General features: G+C 39.8%; 1 protein-coding gene across 5 annotated transcripts in view; it reads left to right on the top strand.

The window, feature by feature from the left end:
• Positions 1–1,012: 1,012 nt before the first annotated feature.
• Positions 1,013–19,757, top strand: part of LOC145263827 (uncharacterized) — a 242,305-nt gene continuing 223,560 nt past the window's right edge. For all 5 annotated transcript variants that reach the window (XR_013864604.1, XR_013864602.1, XR_013864603.1 and 2 more), the window contains exon 1: positions 1,013–1,261. Coding sequence is in view for 2 of the 5 variants with exons in the window: in XM_080120894.1 (XP_079977020.1) it covers positions 1,184–1,261 (78 nt within the window). In the remaining 3 variants the exon portion in view is untranslated. The remainder of the gene's footprint in view (positions 1,262–19,757) is intronic.

The following is a 19,757-nucleotide window of genomic DNA, read 5'->3' as shown; positions in this document are numbered from 1 at the left end:
CTAAAACATATAATACTCAAGATGAGAACAGTAGTCTAAAGAATGCAAATGATACAAATAACCAGTCCTCATGTCAAAAATTCAAAAGACATAAAAATAGAACTTTATATATTATTTAATTGGAATTCGTTATTGAGATGAGTATTATTTATTAATTTATTTTATTGCAGACTATCATCCTCATCTTTTTTTTTTATTGTTGTTTCACAATGTTTTGGCCAACTATTCCTCTGGCCTTCGTCAGGTGGTAACCACAATGGGATAGGAACTTCGAATCTCCTAACTGCATCCTCAGCAATTACTGCCTGCCATAGTCGTTGTCTCACCATGTTTTTTGGCCAAGTAAGCCTCTTGCCAGCTTTGGGTAGGATTGAAACTGCTCATCTGGAACCGTAGAGATTCAACGTCTCTATCCATTGTGCCACATTCCCGAAGGGTGATCAAGATTGGATTTTTTGGTCTTATAAATCCACGTTTATTATCTGATCTTCCATTTAGGAGATTCGGAGTTCCTATCCCGTCGCGGTTACCACCTGATGAAGGCCAGGGGAATAGTTGGCCGAAACGTTGTGAACAACAACTAAAAAAAAAGATGAGGATAACAGTCTATAATAAAATTAAAAAAAAAAAAATTTTGTTTAAAAATTATTTGAAAAAGCGTGCATTTTTAAATTATTAATTAAATACATTAAAAAAACCCAAAAAACAACACTTCACTACAGTATTTCCCTGGCAAAAAATACTGCCTTTTAATTGCATATGTCTAAATGTAAAATAATTCTATTATCTTTTGAAAAAAAAATACAGTCACTTTTGGACCAAATGTATAAATCCTTCGGCAATTTCTTTAAGAATTGAAATAGAAGATGTCTATCGTCGTAATAGTCTTCTATCACCTAATCGTGACTATTGTACTTATTCACCTACATCAGCAGGTCACGTGATTTTAGTGGAACGGCCTTCTATTTACGAAGGGCATAATATAACCCGGTTTAGACTACCCGGTTTGGACAATTCACTTCCGGCGTTGTGCGCATGCGTTTTTGACGTGTCAGGAAAGGATGGCGAATGAAATCGTCGGAGTCCAAAAAATGTCAATGTTTGTTCTACTTGATCAACAAAAATAGCGAAGAGACAACTATTTAGAAAACACTGTTCTATCGGGATTAAACAGAAAGGAAGGATGTTCCGAAAACTTATCAAAAAGATCGAGCAGGGCGTACCTCAGATGCGGGGGACTGTTTCAACCGAAGCTGAAATTGTAAGTTTTCGTTTTTTTTTTTTTTGTTTTAAATATCTACACCCAAACATGTCTTGTTTGTCAGTTTTATGTGTGTATATATTTTTTAACATCTTTTTGTATTTAAAGCTTTATGGATTTTAATTAAATTATAAACAGGGGATCATAGATTTATGATCGATATTTGATGTGACATCAAATAGAATTTCATTCCATGTTTATTAATTTTGATGAATACAGAGTTTTCGTCGGATGTGCCGTTTTCTAAACATATGAAAAAGAAAATACTTCCCTGTCGTCTGCACCTTTGCATTTTGTTTTGCATAAAATTTCACTATTTGCCTCCCACACTGTTATTAATGGAGAAAGAATGTTTTAAAATTTTATTTTTCATGTGATTACGCATAAATAACCTGGAAATATATTTGGATTAAAAAAAAAAAAATTTTTTTTAAAATTATATTTCGTATTCATTTTACTATATACAAATGTAAAATGATCACCCAGTTCTTGACCACATAGACTAGGACAGAACGGGTAACCAGTCAAAGTCAACTGGTATTTTGGGTTGACGATGAATGCCCTGGAAAAGTCACTTCTGATTATTGCTTACCAGCTTTAAAATATGCAAACGAACTTGACTGTTTTTTTTTTTTAATCAGAATAACAGATTATTTTAAAACTGGTAAGCAAAGCATTAATCAGAAGTGACTTTTCCGGGGCATTCCCATTCCTCGTCAAGCCCAAATATCAGCTGACGTGATTGTACACAAACACAGGCGGGTTTTGATGAACGCTATAACTTAATGAACGGTTATCTATATTATTATTATTATTATTATTATTATTGTTTCTTTTTTTTTTTTTTTTTACTTGAGAATCAATCACTACACATCAAGACCCGAAAGCCATTTGAGGATAAGGGTTAATGAATGTGAGGTGGTAGTGTAGTAATCGGTAATAGTGTAGACTTGGTAGAATTTTGATTATTTATGGAGACGACTCAACAAGAACTTGTTTACATTGGATTTGAAGGCTACCATGTTGTATTCAACCGGAAAGCAGGACAGACAGCGGGAAACAGTGAAAGAACCTTTGTTCATGGAATCTACATTTAAATTTAGGCACAGATAGAGTGGAGGAAATTGTATATAGTGGTCGTAGCTAGTCGAGTGTTTTTTTTTTGTGTGTGTGAAAGTTTGGCAAGGGGGCAACTTCCAGTTGCCTCTCTGCATGTTAACAATTTTTTTTTTTTCCTAACTACTAACGTTATTTTCTTATTTTTAGAAAAATCCTTCTCTTAACATAGGAAGGAGAGGAGGTCTGCCTTTACCCTGTACTTACATTCCCCTAACAATTTAATAAATAATACCATAAAAAATCAGCTAAAAACGAACAAGAAACCGGAAGTGAAGTGGAAACAGTAATCGTAATGATGACCGATCATTGATTGAGATTGTCGGACTGACTTTCTCATCTTGGTTGTTATAGTCACAACTTTTCGGCCGTTTTGCCCTCCGGCCTTCATCAGGTGTTTTGTATCGAACTGGGGAACCGTTTGTTAGGAGTCTCGAACCCAACCCTTTATTATTATTACGGGGGTACCGTGTTCGGACTCCAGCTAAGCACCTGATGAAGGCCGGAGGGCAAAACGGCCGAAACGTTGTGACTATAACGACCAAGATGAGGAAGTCAGTCCGACAATCTCAACCAATGAAAACACCTCATCTAAAAAATACAGACAATTACTATGATGACCGATGTTTGTTTTTTTATTCTGCAGTTTACTGTCTGCGTTGAAATAACGTTATTATTTAGAATGCCATTCTTAACATGCAGAAGCGAGGGGACAGGGGCTTGTTAATTATGTACTTTCACCTAACAATTTAATAATAAATTTAATGACTAAATTTGTGAAACTCGCGCTGGAAATTATATTACGGAGGAAGTTTAATAACGGGAATTAAATCAGACACAACATCGTTTTAAAGAGAATCAGGCCCCTATAATTTTCGGGTATGCTGACAACGAAGAACAGCTTTCGGAATAAACGCCCCCCCAACCCCCCCATATTAAGAACGACTCTCGGAATAAACACCTTCAATTTCACTATGTTAAGAACGGCTTTCGGAATAGACACTGCCCCCCCCCCAAATATAAATAATACGGAGGGGGTAATTCTCGTCTAGGTCTGTCAAGAATGGTACTTAATTGAAGCTAACTAAAAAAAAAAACAAAAAAAAAACTACAGAAACAGCATGATGTATCACGGAATGGAAATGTCATATTCCAAAAATCACGTTGTAGCTTTGTTTTTTTTTTTTGTTTTTTTATAAAGAAAAGTCATTTTTAAATGATTTTAAGCGATTAATGTTTAATTGTTATGAACATGGAATTGTAAAAAAATTAAATCTTGGCAGCATGGGGGCAAAATGGTGAAATTTTACCTGCTCTCCCCCGCCAGCTGTTGCGAAAATCCCTATTTTTGTTTCCACAATATTAACTGTTTCGACGTTTTTATTTTTATTTTTTTATCTACTTCTACCCTTTTGAAATAAGATAAAATCAATAATATCGATAGGCCACAAAAACATTATTATTTAATGTTTTGGTTTCGACCTATTTTCTGGTTTCAACACATGTCACGCCGATATAAGGGCAGGTTTTACTATAGACAACAAAACGAAAAAGTGTTTAAAAAAGAACAAGTGCCATAAAAATAAATGTTACCAAATGCAAGATAAGTTACTTTTCTACTTAACTGGATACGTTTTTAGTATTTTAAATTATTTTAAAGCGTTTATTCGGCTAAAAACAAACAAAAAACAAGAAGTATCAAGTGTAATATGAGAAAAATATAGTGGCCAACACGAGAGTGCGACATCTTTGAAGTCTGGATAATCGCTTAAAAATAGAAAACAAAATACTTGAAGAAACTCATCCAATAAGAAAAAAAAAAAAAAAAAAATTAAGAATCTATTTTTTATTTTTATTTTAAAAGGAAAATGGGTGCTAGTGCAAAGAGTGATCCGCACTATATTTTAAATCGTATTTCCAAGTTTAATTAAAGTTTTATATGTTTTTTTTATTCAATTGTAAGGTTGAAGTATAGAATAGGTACTAAACACCCTCCCCTCTCCATGTTAAAAATGGCTTTTTAAATAATAACGTTATTATTTACGTCCGGTAGCAGTATCAGAATTTTTGTAGGAATTTTTGACACCCCTAACACGAAACTGCGAATACAATTTAAAAATCTCGTAATTTCTCTGTTAAAAGTGGGTTATTTATTTTCTTTATGGATTATACTTCCAAAATAAACTATTACAGTTGTTTTAAAAGTAATAGAAATATTTAAAAAAAAAAAAAAAAAAACAGTAATGAATTTTCCGAACTCAATATTTTTTAATTTTTAAACTTTAAAAATCTATCAAAATTTTTCTATTGATTCTATTTTTACGATATTTTCAGGGTCAATGTGAAATTTTATGTTATGTCCAATAAACCGAATATAATATTTTAGACAAACGTTTTTTTTTAAATTCACGCCCCCCCCCCAAGTGTCACCCATTTTCAACTTTCTCTTAAAAAGTAAATAATTAATTTATGTTGAATAGTTTTATATATCACAAATTGAAGAGAAAAGGTCAATAAATAATATATTCAAATTTAAAACAAAAAAAAAATCCCTTTTTTAGAAATTTACCTGTAAAGTCCGAAGTTTAAAACCTTTAAAAAAAAAAAAAAACACATTGTTTTTTTTTTTTTTTTTTTTTTTTGTTTTTTTTAATAAAACCTTGGTCCTTGCTCCTTTAATTGAAAAAAAAATTAGGACTTGAATTACATTTTTCGAGGAGTTATAAGCTTGGAAAGATGGGGTGGAATTATTCACTATTTTCACGAAATTTCTGACACTGATCACTCTCTGCACTAGTGCACTAGTACCGAAAAATGAGTTATTTGTTCCAAACAATTTTTTTTTTTTTTTTTTTTGGTCTGCCAACTCATCTGTGACCTATTTGCGGTTTTGGTGATTTTTTTTCCAGAATATCCAACAAAGCAAAAAGCGGGTGAAAAAATAAATATACAACGAATAAATGTTACCAAAAGCAAGATAAGTTACTCTTGTGTTTTAACAATTTTTTAAATTTCTTTTTTTAATTAAAAATAAAGATTGTGTGAAGCCTATAGGGGTGGAACACAACAAAACAATGAGCCTTGATAATCGCCCAAAAATCGAAAATTAAACAAACTGCTAAGAGAAATACGCCCAATAAATGTCACTAATTGTGCGAAAATGTAATTTTCAATCAATGTTTTGTTTATTTTTAATTTTTGAGCAATCACTGAGACTCGACTGAGACCACCATTTTTTTTTTTTTTTTTTTTTTTTTTTTCTCAACAGGATTTACACTGTTTATTTTTAATAAAAAAAAAAAACACTTTAGAATAAGTTAAAGCACACAAAACTTATCCAGGTAGGTAGAAAAGTAACTTATCTTGCATTTGGTAACATTCATTTGCTGTGTATATAATATTTCATACCCAAAGCCCATATATCATACCCATTATTTATTTGTTATATTTTGAGCTCTATACATATTGTACACTATTGAGCTATTACTTAAATTTTTGTGTGAACTTATATATACCAATTGCCTTTAAGAACTGTTTTTTTTTTTTTCTGTGGAAAACAACCATTTTTAAGTTACCTGACAAGGACTTGTAATTTTAACTAACCATCTGTCTGAAACATTTTAAAAAAAATTTTCTTTGAAGATTGTAATGCTGGGTATGGGGCAGCCAACCCAGCTGCCAACATTGCCCTGCTTTTTATTGAAACCAGCCAAGCCTTGCTGTTCCCTTAAGTGCAATTATCTGGATCTCTTTTGCACTTGGTTCACCAGGAATATTAGTTAGGTAGGACGTCAGGTTCTTCTTCATAAGCCCTGTGGCACCTATAATAACTGGTATGATTGATATCTCCCTAAAATTCCAGTTTCTTTTCATATCATACATGATACCTTGATTTTTGGTTTGTAGTATGTCCAGTGTCATGACCTTGTAAATTTGTTTATATATATATATATATATATATATATAGGTAAGAAATTCATTTTTATAGTATCAAAAGGTTAGTAATTGCAATTAAGAATAGGAAATTGGATCAGATGTTTGTAACATGTCTTCTTCCTAAGATTAAGGGTGGTGGTGTTTGATCAACACTGCTGGGGAGCCATGATGTAATATACTGTTTTGTTTTTAAATCCCCGAAACAGTGTTTCATGGTAAACAACTGATGATCCCTTGAAAAATAAATTATTGGTATCATAGTAAATTCGAGAGCGAGTTGATGCAGTGATTAAATGACTTACTGACTAGATGGTTTTCTAACGAATGATAAAAAATATTTTTTTGTATAGTTTTAAAGGTTAAAAACTTCAAAGACTATATATATATAATTTTTTATGTTCTGCTACTGGGACTGAAGAATGTGTTTGGTTTCGCCTCTATTCAGTCTTGAATGGATATCCCCTGTAAGGGTAGCTACATGTGTAATTATGAGGCAAGGGTTGTGTAATCACCAACCACACCTCTCCTGAATTGGCACAGCTCGAGTGCTGTGACAAGAAGTCCAGGACGACTTTGTTATTAGGTTGGTGCAAAAATAATGTTTTTTTTATCAGATATATATACATCAAAAAGCAGCATTATTTTTGCACCAACCTAATTAATTCCTATTTCAATCACGTAACTTATTTAGAGTTGAAAGAACGCACAGAATGTGTGCAGAGTGGCAGTTTATTTTTCTTGTTATTCTTTTCACCGACAGCAGGAAAGATGTTCACTCTTAATACCAGCAGCATAGTTGTTCGTTCTTCTCTTCACTGTCAACAAAAACAAGAGATAAATTGACACCCATCCAAAACGTACATGGTAGTGTTGGGATGATTAATCGGAATCAGAAAACTCGGGACTTTTGGGGTATCGGATAAAATTTGTGCCAATTTTCGGATGCCAAAAACGATTCCTTTAATTATCTTTATTTGATTTTGTTTTAAAAATAATCTTCTGCTGCTGGTAGTAGTAATAATAAATATTTATTGATTTTAAAACTAAAATTTAAAGATCATGACCTCACAAGAGTTTTTACGTTTGAGAAAATATATGTACATTTAAGATGCATTTTTACAGTAATTGGGAGAAAATAACCATTTTATAATCAAGTATTGAGAGATTTATAAAGAATCTGAATCGGCAATTGTACCGGAATCGGGGTGGGGAGGGGGGGAATATTGGAATTGTCCCACCACAAATACATGGACGACGTGTTCTAAGAAAATTAACTGTTAATTTTCCACTCATCGAGAGGGACCCCACATGCTCAGTTTGTTTTTTTTATTTAATTTTTGTATAAGGATTTCACCACTTATCAAGGCCTGAAGGCCACTCAAGGACAAGGGTTAATGAGTGTACAGTGATCACTGAGACAAGAGCGTAGTGATCAAAATTGGGTAGAATTTGATTATTTAAGGGGATGACTCAACAAGTCAAAAACAAAATCTTGTTTTTTTTTTGTACAGCTATTCTGGACTGCTTACAGCGCCTACTTTGTATAATCATGACTATCGCTTTGAAGTCACACAATTTCAGGTTCACACTTGCGTGCAGCCACTGTTTCCTTGCAGCAGGCGCATGCCAGTTGTGGTCACTTATTCCTTGGTCTCTTCGCACAGTCACCACATTCCCCTCATGATCACAAAGGCAGCATTCTGATGGCGATCGTTTTGCTAAGTGCTTCTTCGGAGGCTTAGACTTCTACTTCCACCTCGCAGAAATCGTCCAACTTTGTCTCTGTTTTGTTGTCACATATCAGACTTTTTGACCCCCCCCCCGAAGATGTTGGGCTGTCGAAATCTTCCTCTTATGAGAGGACACAGTACCAAGAGTGTAAGTTCTTCAAATTCACAGGAAATATGAACTGCAACAAATACATTGAGGACATTGCGAAGACTGCTGCAAGGAAAGTGGGTTCCCTCTATCATGCTAGAAAACTACTCACTTTCCCAGTGAGTATCCAATACACAGTGGTAGACACATGCAGAGTCTGTCTTTATGTGCAATACCTTATCCTGCTATTGGAAAGTCAACTTGATGCTTTTCAATACTGTATCCAGTTTGACTAAATTAATATACCGTGAATCATTCTCAGGTTGAAGCCAACAACCATCCTCCAAGTTTCGTTTTTATTCAATTTTCACCCCAAACAAGGCACAGTGCCACTTTGAAGTAGGAGGCTACTATCGGCGACATAAGTTGCACGGGTATTATGAAGGGAGATGAGTAGCAAGATGTCTGTTCACATTACACTTGAACTTCTGCATGTCAGTACAGTTGGGAAAGCAGAATCCCGTAAGGGAATTCCAAAGTCTTGCAGTTCTGGGGAAGAAACTATTGAAGTAGAAGGCTTTCTTACACCTAGGGATCTCTACTATGAAGGGGTGGGATTTAGCTGCTTGTCGAATTTGTTGGGGGTATTCACGTCGAGGGGGTACAAGTGCTAGTAGTTCGTCAGAGAATTCACTAAGAAAGTACTTGTAGAACAAACAGAGGGATGCAACATTTCGTCAATAGAACAGAGGCTGAAGCCTAGATGACAGTTTAGGACCTATCAGGTTGGGCTCTTTTGAATCCTGTCCAGGAGAGACTCTATCTTGTATCTTTCCAATGCAATCCTGATTACCAGTGAGCTGGCATCAACCCATACATTCAGTTTCCTGTTGTCCATGCATCAGTCTCCACCTTACTGCATCCACAGTTTCGCACATATGATTGAGGAGAGAGTCTGTCACTTCGTCATCCCAGTTCTTTGTGATCGAACTAGCTCTCCTCTTCATTACTATGCATGCAACACACAGCCAGGTACACATTGGGAGGTTCCCAATAAACCTTGCACACAAAGAGAATATGGTTTGTCGTGTGATGATATTGGAAACTTCTGGAATTGCATTTCCTCCCCTCCAGTACACGGCACCATACTCTTTCCAGATCAACAATCCTAGCATGTGTGTGCCATCTGCCAACCGTTTCAGGTCCTAATATTTCAGTCCAAATTGAGCCAAATGTTTCCTGACATCAGATGCAGCTAATATCTTTGTTGACAAGGATATCGCTCATGTAAGCATGATCCATGGCTTCCTTCTGCGAATGCACTGTACTGACAATGGCTTTGATGATGAGGTGAGCCATGTTCAATCCAAAGCCCTTCTACAACTCAAAAATCAAAATTTCGACCCAGTTAAGACATAGGAGGAATGGAGAAACAATACTCCCAAAGGAGGGGACATCGTTGAAAACCCAACTTTGCGCCTCCCAGGTTTTACTACAAATAGTAGGAAGCAGTGGGTAGCCGCAAACTGGACCAGAACAAGACACTGCAGGACTGCAGTAAGCAAACACAGGTGGAAACAAATAGTATTTAATCTGCCCCTCAAAGTGCTACGAAGCCCCCCCCCCAAGACATAGACCACCTGATCCTACACTGTCCAGTCACCTGACTGGAAAGAGGCTATGTGACAACCCATCTATCTGAAGACAATTTCTCAGACTGGCTAAAAAATAGCGGTGCAGAGGTCTAACCCACGTGATACTACTTCTAATCCAAACCCCAAACATGTTGGACAGTGCGTCTTTCCATCAATCTCCACAGTCTTGTATGACCACAGGATCATACATGGAGGTACATTCTCCTTAGGTCCAGCTCCATTCATGCATCTTAACAGTGCAAACATGTGCATTTGCTGTGAATGTGTCTACATAATGATTAAGTTTGTGATAATCCATCAGTGTGCACACCTTTGTCTTATTCTGTTGCATTACAGTTGTCAGTGGAATAAACCACTTCGGAGGTCCTAGCCTTTTTTCTGGATATGGCACAAGCCAACTTTTGTCCATTCCTATGCATAGCTCCTGATCATTATCTGGTTGAAATTCTGCAGCCACCTGAAATTTGCACACTTTCACACTTGTTGCAAGCCACGCTTTTCTATGATGATCAAAGATGTGGCACCATGAATAAGGGCCCTTTTCAGGGGAGCTCTTGAGCTCCCTACATGTAAAAGCTTTTTACCAATGTTTTCTTATCCTCCTGGGGAGACAAGTAAAGTTAAGTCGGTGCAGTTTTCATTTCAAAATGTCAGCGCATGTCAACTTGGCTCAGATTTACAGAAAGTGACAGCTGCTGAACAAAATTATTTATATAATTGGGTGCACAGGTGCAAAGGTCGAGCTTGCTTCATCAACAACAGAAGTTGAAACATTACGACAAGTAATACAAGTTGAAAACATAAAATTTTCTTATTCCATGGAGTTTCAAAGAATGGCTCTTATCCTCAGAGGAAAAATAATTAGCAAAACAGGCAAGCTATAATTTTGCTGGTGGGCACATAAATTGAAAACTTCAAAATATGAGAAGTCATATTTCTATAAAACGATAATAATGCAGAAGTGCGTATGACAAAAGGATATTCCAAATGATGTCCAAGTTTGATGAAGAAAATTGAAAGATGTGGTACAATCCCCCCTAAATATTGGTTGGTTAGATGTAGCACTGCAAGTGAAAGCGTCCAATAACATTTGTAATAATCCAAGAGGTTGAAAATTAATTCATAAACTCGAGAAAATTCCAGAGGCGAAGATGGCTTAATATCATGTTAAAACATTTTTCACGGGGAAAAGATTCTAAGTAAAAAAGTGACTGTGCAACAAGAAAGAAAGTAAACCTTGTATTTTTTCATTGACCGAGAAATTTAAAATGTATTAAGCTAAAATTAATAGCAGGAAATGATTAGATGGCGAGGGGAGGGGCAGACGTTCTATTTTTAGAACAAATTAAAGCTAGTCGCTTATAAAATTCATTTGTTGTGTGTTATTGGTTTTTCTGCCTTAAAAACTAATTTTTTGCGCTAACCAGAAAAATATCAGTTTCATCTAAACATATTTGTTGATTCAATATTTTTTCCATTCCATGGAATTTGCATAGATCTTGCTAGTTTAAAATAATTTTTAAAGATTTTTTATGGGTAGAAAAGGGACAGCATTGTGTGATTTTGGAAAAGCTTACACAGGCCATAAAATTAGTGAAATGAGTCAAATACATTTTAAAATGGAATACTCTTACCACATTTGTGGAGGTGCCGCTGAGAGTACTCTTTCCTGCCTTGACATAGTACAAAACTCAACTTTGAAATCTAGTGGGGATATCCCCTCTCTTCCCTACAGCCTCTTTTTCAAAAGAGAGACATTGCTAGTCTTTCTGTACTCTATTTTTACGAAAGGTGCTTTTAACTTCAATTTTTAGATTCGTATTGGAAAACATTCACAACCACTGTAAATAATTTTCCTTTCTTCCTCTGTGTTCCTAAAACTGAATGAAACTTCCATGAACAAAGTTTCTTTCCAAGAACTACACACCTATGGAACACCATACTGTAGGTCTGTTTTCAAGCTAACTACAACTTGGTTGTTTTCAAATCCAATGTGAATAAATTGTTGTTGAGCTGTCCTCTTAAATTATCAAATTCAACACAGTTTCAACAATCGACTCCGATCCTCAAGATGTAGTAGTCTTACCGTCCACCTGACAAACTCATTAACAGTTATTCTTGAGTGGCCTTTTAGGCATTAATAATCGGTGAATCATTAATACAAAAAAGATTTTGTTTCAATTTTTTTTAGATGAGGATTGATTATTCATATTATTTAGATTCTTCGGCTTACTATTCTCATATTGAATGTTATTTTCATAATGCGTCAGTCAATGTAACCGCTGACCTTTTTCAGGTGTATCTTGTCAAACTCTGGAATCTTTCTGTCTGACGAAATGAGAACATGCGACTCCCGTAGATTAAATAAAGAGTTCATTTTGAAATTCTATGCAGATTTCAGAGTTCAACTGAAAGATTTCTGAGTGTTAGATAATAGCATTTGTCTGTTATCTGTCTATCTATCTATATATCTAGCGAAGAGTAAACAACAGAATTGATTGGTCATGTTTTGACATGTATCAAACTTTGTGACTGATCATTTGCACTGGAAAGTATTTGAACAGGGACAGATGTGACGTGTCACGTGTTCCAGTTTGCGCAAGCATAGCCGGAGTATGATTTGAGAAGCTGGACAAGCCAAAGATCATCGGTCACTCTATTTCTGCTGACGAGATGTCTGAAGAATGAATAAAAAAATATATATATAAAAACAGACATTCGTCTTTGGTGCCTGTCTTGAAGCGTTTCCTTTAAACAGGTTCCAGCTCCCCTAAAGACGGTTGGCAAATCCCCAAGAAGTGACCAGCAGCAGAAACAGGTATGCCATCATGTATATGTGTATATAGGTGTACACGCAAGCATGTACCTATAATACTAGACGAATCACGGGCCGTTAAGATAGACATTTAGTGAGGACAACAGTCCATTATACTAAAAACAACGTACATACATACATATGGTCCGTTAATTAATCAATAAAATATATACAATTTAGTGATAAAATCATGAGTTTGACAAGATACACCTGAAAAAGTCCGGAGATACACCTGAAAAAGTCCGGAGATTACATCGGCCAAAACGTTGTCAAATGATACTCAAGATGAGAACAGTAATCCAATGAATTCAAATAATACGAAAGATTTACTATTGAAACAAAACAAACAAAAAAAAAAAAACAATAAAAATAAACAATAAAAAAAAAAACACGATGTTGATGTGTAATTGCATTAAAAAAAAAAAAAATCCGGTTTTATTTTTTCTGTTGAAAGCGTGTGGATAAGAAGTAAAATTTTAAAAAAGCAGAAAAAGAAAATTCTGCATTTATGTGTTTCGTTGATAACGTGCGAAGGTGTTCAATCTTAAGGAAGGATGGGCACTGTGATTTTTGAGTTGTAGATCTCGATTTACTGTCCGTTCAGAAGGTTTGGATGTTGTACAATTTTAAGTTTTAATGTAGGGCATCGGCATCGTTTCCCTGAAAAGAGGCACTGGATGAGATAAATACTGCTAAAGTTAAGAAAGATTACTTCTGACAAAACAAAACAGACACTAGACACATGTACACACACACACTCACACACGCTTACACACTTTCTCTCTCTCGTCCTCCCTGTCCCTCTCTCTCTCGTCCTCCCTGTCCCTCTCTCTCTCGTCCTGCCTGTCCCTCTCTCTCTCGTCCTGCCTGTCCCTCTCTCTCTCGTCCTGCCTGTCCCTCTCTGTCTCGTCCTGCCTGTCCCTCTCTGTCTCGTCCTGCCTGTCCCTCTCTGTCTCGTCCTGCCTGTCCCTCTCTGTCTCGTCCTCCCTGTCCCTCTCTGTCTCGTCCTCCCTGTCCCTCTCTCTCTCGTCCTCCCTGTCCCTCTCTCTCTCGTCCTCCCTGTCCCTCTCTCTCTCGTCCTGCCTGTCCCTCTCTCTCTCGTCCTGCCTGTCCCTCTCTGTCTCGTCCTGCCTGTCCCTCTCTGTCTCGTCCTGCCTGTCCCTCTCTGTCTCGTCCTGCCTGTCCCTCTCTCTCTCTCGTCCTCCCTGTCTCTCTCTCTCTCGTCCTCCCTGTCTCTCTCTCTCTCTCGTCCTCCCTGTCCCTCTCTCTCTCTCTCCCTCCCTATCCCTCTCTCTCTCTCTCTCTCTCTCTCTCTCTCTCTCCCTCCCTATCCCTCTCTCTCTCTCTCCCTCCTATCTCTCTCTCTCTCCCTCCTATCCCTCTCTCTCTCTCCCTCCCTATCCCTCTCTCTCTCTCTCTCTCCCTCCCTATCCCTCTCTCTCCCTCCCTATCCCTCTCTCTCTCCCTCCCTATCCCTCTCTCTCTCCCTCCCTATCCCTCTCTCTCTCTCTCCCTCCCTATCCCTCTCTCTCTCTCCCTCCCTATCCCTCTCTCTCTCTCCCTCCCTATCCCTCTCTCTCTCTCTCCCTCCCTATCCCTCTCTCTCTCTCGCCCTCCCTATCCCTCTCTCTCTCTCTCGCCCTCCCTATCCCTCTCTCTCTCTCTCGCCCTCCCTATCCCTCTCTCTCTCTCTCGCCCTCCCTATCCCTCTCTCTCTCTCTCGCCCTCCCTATCCCTCTCTCTCTCTCGCCCTCCCTATCCCCCTCTCTCTCTCTCGCCCTCCCTATCCCCCTCTCTCTCTCTCGCCCTCCCTATCCCTCTCTCTCTCTCTCGCCCTCCCTATCCCTCTCTCTCTCTCTCTCGCCCTCCCTATCCCTCTCTCTCTCTCTCGCCCTCCCTATCCCTCTCTCTCTCTCTCGCCCTCCCTATCCCTCTCTCTCTCTCGCCCTCCCTATCCCTCTCTCTCTCTCTCTCGCCCTCCCTATCCCTCTCTCTCTCTCTCGCCCTCCCTATCCCTCTCTCTCTCTCTCGCCCTCCCTATCCCTCTCTCTCTCTCTCGCCCTCCCTATCCCTCTCTCTCTCTCTCGCCCTCCCTATCCCTCTCTCTCTCTCTCGCCCTCCCTATCCCTCTCTCTCTCTCTCGCCCTCCCTATCCCTCTCTCTCTCTCTCGCCCTCCCTATCCCTCTCTCTCTCTCTCGCCCTCCCTATCCCTCTCTCTCTCTCTCGCCCTCCCTATCCCTCTCTCTCTCTCTCGCCCTCCCTATCCCTCTCTCTCTCTCTCGCCGTCCCTATCCCTCTCTCTCTCTCTCGCCGTCCCTATCCCTCTCTCTTTCTCTCGCCGTCCCTATCCCTCTCTCTTTCTCTCGCCCTCTCTATCCCTCTCTCTTTCTCTCGCCCTCTCTATCCCTCTCTCTTTCTCTCGCCCTCTCTATCCCTCTCTCTTTCTCTCGCCGTCCCTCTTTCTCTCGCCGTCCCTCTCTCTCTCGCCGTCCCTCTCTCTCTCGCCGTCCCTCTCTCTCTCTCTCTCGCCGTCCCTGTCCCCCTCTCTCTCTCGCCGTCCCTGTCCCCCTCTCTCTCTCGCCGTCCCTGTCCCCCTCTCTCTCTCGCCGTCCCTGTCCCCCTCTCTCTCTCGCCGTCCCTGTCCCCCTCTCTCTCTCGCCGTCCCTGTCCCCCTCTCTCTCTCGCCCTCCCTGTCCCCCTCTCTCTCTCGCCCTCCCTGTCCCCCTCTCTCTCTCGCCCTCCCTGTCCCTCTCTCTCTCTCGCCCTCCCTGTCCCCCTCTCTCTCTCGCCCTCCCTGTCCCCCTCTCTCTCTCGCCCTCCCTGTCCCCCTCTCTCTCTCGCCCTCCCTGTCTCTCTCTCTCGCCCTCCCTGTCCCTCTCTCTCTCTCGCCCTCCCTGTCCCTCTCTCTCTCTCTCGCCCTCCCTGTCCCTCTCTCTCTCTCTCGCCCTCCCTGTCCCTCTCTCTCTCTCTCGCCCTCCCTGTCCCTCTCTCTCTCTCTCGCCCTCCCTGTCCCTCTCTCTCTCTCTCGCCCTCCCTGTCCCTCTCTCTCTCTCTCTCTCGCCCTCCCTGTCCCTCTCTCTCTCTCTCTCTCGCCCTCCCTGTCCCTCTCTCTCTCGCCCTTCCTGTCCCTCTCTCTCTCTCTCTCGCCCTTCCTGTCCCTCTCTCTCTCTCTCGCCCTTCCTGTCCCTCTCTCTCTCTCTCGCCCTTCCTGTCCCTCTCTCTCTCTCTCGCCCTTCCTGTCCCTCTCTCTCTCTCTCGCCCTCCCTGTCCCTCTCTCTCTCTCTCGCCCTCCCTGTCCCTCTCTCTCTCTCTCGCCCTCCCTGTCCCTCTCTCTCTCTCTCGCCCTCCCTGTCCCTCTCTCTCTCTCTCGCCCTCCCTGTCCCTCTCTCTCTCTCTCGCCCTCCCTGTCCCTCTCTCTCTCTCTCGCCCTCCCTGTCCCTCTCCCTCTCTCTCGCCCTCCCTGTCCCTCTCTCTCTCTCTCGCCCTCCCTGCCCCGCCTCTCTCTCTCTCGCCCTCCCTGTCCCTCTCTCTCTCGCCTTCCCTGTCCCTCTCTCTCTCTCGCCCTCCTTGTCCCTCTCTCTCTCTCTCTCTCGCCCTCCTTGTCCCTCTCTCTCTCTCTCTCGCCCTCCATGTCCCTCTCTCTCTCTCTCGCCCTCCCTGTCCCTCTCTCTCTCTCTCTCGCACTCCCTGTCCCTCTCTCTCTCTCTCTCGCCCTCCCTGTCCCCCTCTCTCTCTCGCCCTCCCTGTCCCCCTCTCTCTCTCTCGCCCTCCCTGTCCCCCTCTCTCTCCCTCTCTCTCTCTCTCTGTCGCTCGTCCTCTGTCTCTCGTCCTCTCTCCCTCCCTCTCTCTCTCTCGCCCTCCCTCTCTTTCTCTCGTCCTCCCTCTCATCCTCTCTTTCTCTCGTCCTCACTCTCATCCTCTCTTTCTCTTGCTCTCTCGTCCTCTCTTTCTCTCGCTCTCTCGTCCTCTCTTTCTCTCGCTCTCTCGTCCTCCCTCTCTTTCTCTCGCTCTCTCGTCCTCCCTCTCTTTCTCTCGCTCTCTCGTCCTCCCTCTCTCTCGCTCTTTCTCTCGTCCTCCCTCTCTCTCGCTCTTTCTCTCATCCTCCCTCTCTCTCGCTCTTTCTCTCGCTCTCTCGTCCGCCCTCTCTCTCGCTCTTTCTCTCGTCCACCCTCTCTCTCGCTCTTTCTCTCGCTCTCTCGTCCTTCCTCTCACTTTCTCTCGTCCTTCCTCTCACTTTCTCTCGTCCTTCCTCTCACTTTCTCTCGTCCTTCCTCTCACTTTCTCTCGCTCTCCCTCTCACTTTCTCTCGCTCTCTCGTCCCCTCTCTCGCCCTCTCCTCCCCTCTCTCATTTTCTCTTGTCCTCCCTCTGTCTCTTTCTTCTTTGCTCTCTTGCTCCTTCTTTTGCTCTGTTTTTTTCGCTTGCTCAATCATTCCTTTCTATTCTCTTTCCCTCATATCTCTCCTCCTCACTCACTCGTGCATACCGATCTAACTACTATCAGACATGTAGCTATGCAACACAATGCTAATTCTCATCCTTAATATTATTTTCAGTTGAGTAACCAAGCTGTCACTCATACACTAAGCAAAAAGACAAAAGTCAATAAATTAGTTTATTCAATTAATTCATTAATTACACCTTTTTCTCATCAACTGACACACTTCCATGATTCGATTATAATGTGCAGAATTAAAAACATGATAAAAAATTGGTTCTTTATGCACTTGTGCATTAAATGTCATGGAATGACCCTTTTTTTTCATTTTGAAGATCTCAGAACAGGAGGAGACAATTCAATTTCTGAACAGGAGGGAACATTGTCAATAACAATACAATTTTCCAAAATAGATATTAATTATCTGAACATTTATTGAATTAAAATAGTTCCATAACAATAATGTACATATGTTACACTTTCACCTAACAATTTAATGATCAAAAGATACCATAAAATATTTTTTTAAGTTACATATAAGCGAGAAATGGATGCAAGATTCATTCATACAAAGGTGATACTGTGATTAAATGCTTTAAAAATTGGTAAAAACCTATTTTTGTGTGGCCTGTAGTGTCCGGTGCAGACAAAAAGAATGAAGAAAATGGCTGCTGCTTCTCTTTATACGCTGGTAATCTTATCACCTCATATGCAAATGAGATGCTTCTGGTTAAAAAAAAACTCTTATTTTACAGAGACTCACTAGATTTGGACCTTGGGGTAACAAGTTTTGACAACAGTATATTGAATTTGGGAGTTGTGACAACAGAAAAGTGTCAAGTTTGGGAGTTGTAAGTTTTAGCAAGAGAAGAGTGTCGACTTTGGGAGTTGCGAGTTTTGGCAACAGAAGTGTCGCATTGCTTGAGTTCAATGGCAGAAGTCCAGGACAACTGGAAACAAAGCCGTGATAATATATATACTAGCAGGGAGATCCGATGTTGCCCAGAATTGAATGATGATAAATAAATGTTTCACACAGTCATATTTTTATTGTCATCGAATTTGGTGAATCAAATCGATTGATTGCCTGCTCTAGTTGAGGACCCATCGTGGTGCTTCATGTGCCTCTCCACAGTGACTTAGTCCACAATACATTGTAGTGTACATTGCACTGTAGAGAACCTACTGTTGATTTTATAAAATTATTTTTTATATATAACTAGCCTTGGAGCCCGGTATTGCCCGGGTGTTTGGAGGTATGTGTGTTGAGAAAAAAAAAAAAAAGTGGTAGTAGGCAGACAGGCTCGAACCTGTACTGCGAAGGAGGAAGAAAAGAGCGTGAAAAAATCGTGATGTCTTTGCTGTTGCACCCATCGCCAAACCAGAAGTGATGAATGTTTAAATTAAGGCTAGTCAATTTGAAAAGACGGGATGATTTTCGAAAATATTGGCGAAAAAAAACAACCTCTCCTTGTATAAAAGTGCTCAGTTGGGGGTGAAGGAATTATTTGTTGTTCGAAGGGTTGAGTTCAAAACGATACTGATCTCATGAAAATCCGTCACTTCTGTCGAAAGTTTTTGCGAGACATACAAACATACATACATTTAAACAGACAGGTGAGATTTATATTATAGATGATTTGAATTAAAGTTTAAAATGTAAAAGTCAAGTATCATACTTCAGTTGTGCTCTAAACAGAAACATTCATTTTGAACATGCCCCTGCCATATCAAAGAACCTACTGTTGGTTTTATATCTCAAACCTTTGGCTTATGTGGTAATAAAACTTCTCAAATACACTATGATGTTAGGCTGTGTAAGGTGTTCATTTTGGTCAAAATCGCCTGTTTATTGTTTTATTTGGATTCGATACTTATCAAAGACATTCCGATACAAAACCTAAGAACACTGCCAGGTATATAAAGTACCTTTGTGTTAAATTTCATAAAAATTGGTGCAGCTGTTTTTGAGTCCATAAGGAGCAAAGTCTCTCACACACACACACACACACACACATTTATATATATATATATATATATATATATATATATATATAATGAGTTAAAGCTTATTTCTAGGTAATAAGTTTAGTAGATATTCTGTTTAATTGTGCTCAATACTAAAGTAGTTTTTAATAACAGAGTTGGTTCATATCTATGAGCTGTTTGTCTGACATCAACAAGTGACTTTGGCATGCAGGGTGCAAGCTTTGTTGGTGTTATTGCATGACTTTCACTAATACTATTGCAATAGGTATGAATCCATATATTCTCCCTCCGGCTATGCTTTTTAATCCAACACAAATTGAACATTATATGTTGAAAATTACGGAAAAAAAATTTAACTCCCAACAGCTGTGCGATTCAGTTTACTAAATTATTGACCCATTCTCCTCTCTACAGCTGTCACTGCCACATGAGGGTGGAATGTGACACAAGGTCGATTCTATATGGGTTTTTTACATGCACACGTGGGTTATGGGCAGACAGTAGTTGTCCAGTCGTACCTGCGTTCAGAATGTCACATTTGTAGTGATGTCGGACGAGCCAAACTTATTTATTAAGAGTGTGCTTGCAAATTCCAGGACTAATCGACTATCATTATCTGATGATAATATCTTAAAAAAAGAACAGCATCATGTTCCGCAATGTAAGTAATTAGCTGTCTTTTTCTTTTCTATCAGAACTGCAGAGTCTGAGATAAATTCGTTGCTTTCA

The sequence above is a fragment of the Euprymna scolopes genome, chromosome 39 (genome assembly GCF_053919585.1).
Source record: "Euprymna scolopes isolate OS-2025 chromosome 39, ASM5391958v1, whole genome shotgun sequence".
NCBI lineage: Eukaryota > Metazoa > Mollusca > Cephalopoda > Sepiida > Sepiolidae > Euprymna > Euprymna scolopes.
This window is presented reverse-complemented; position numbering and strand designations above follow the sequence as displayed.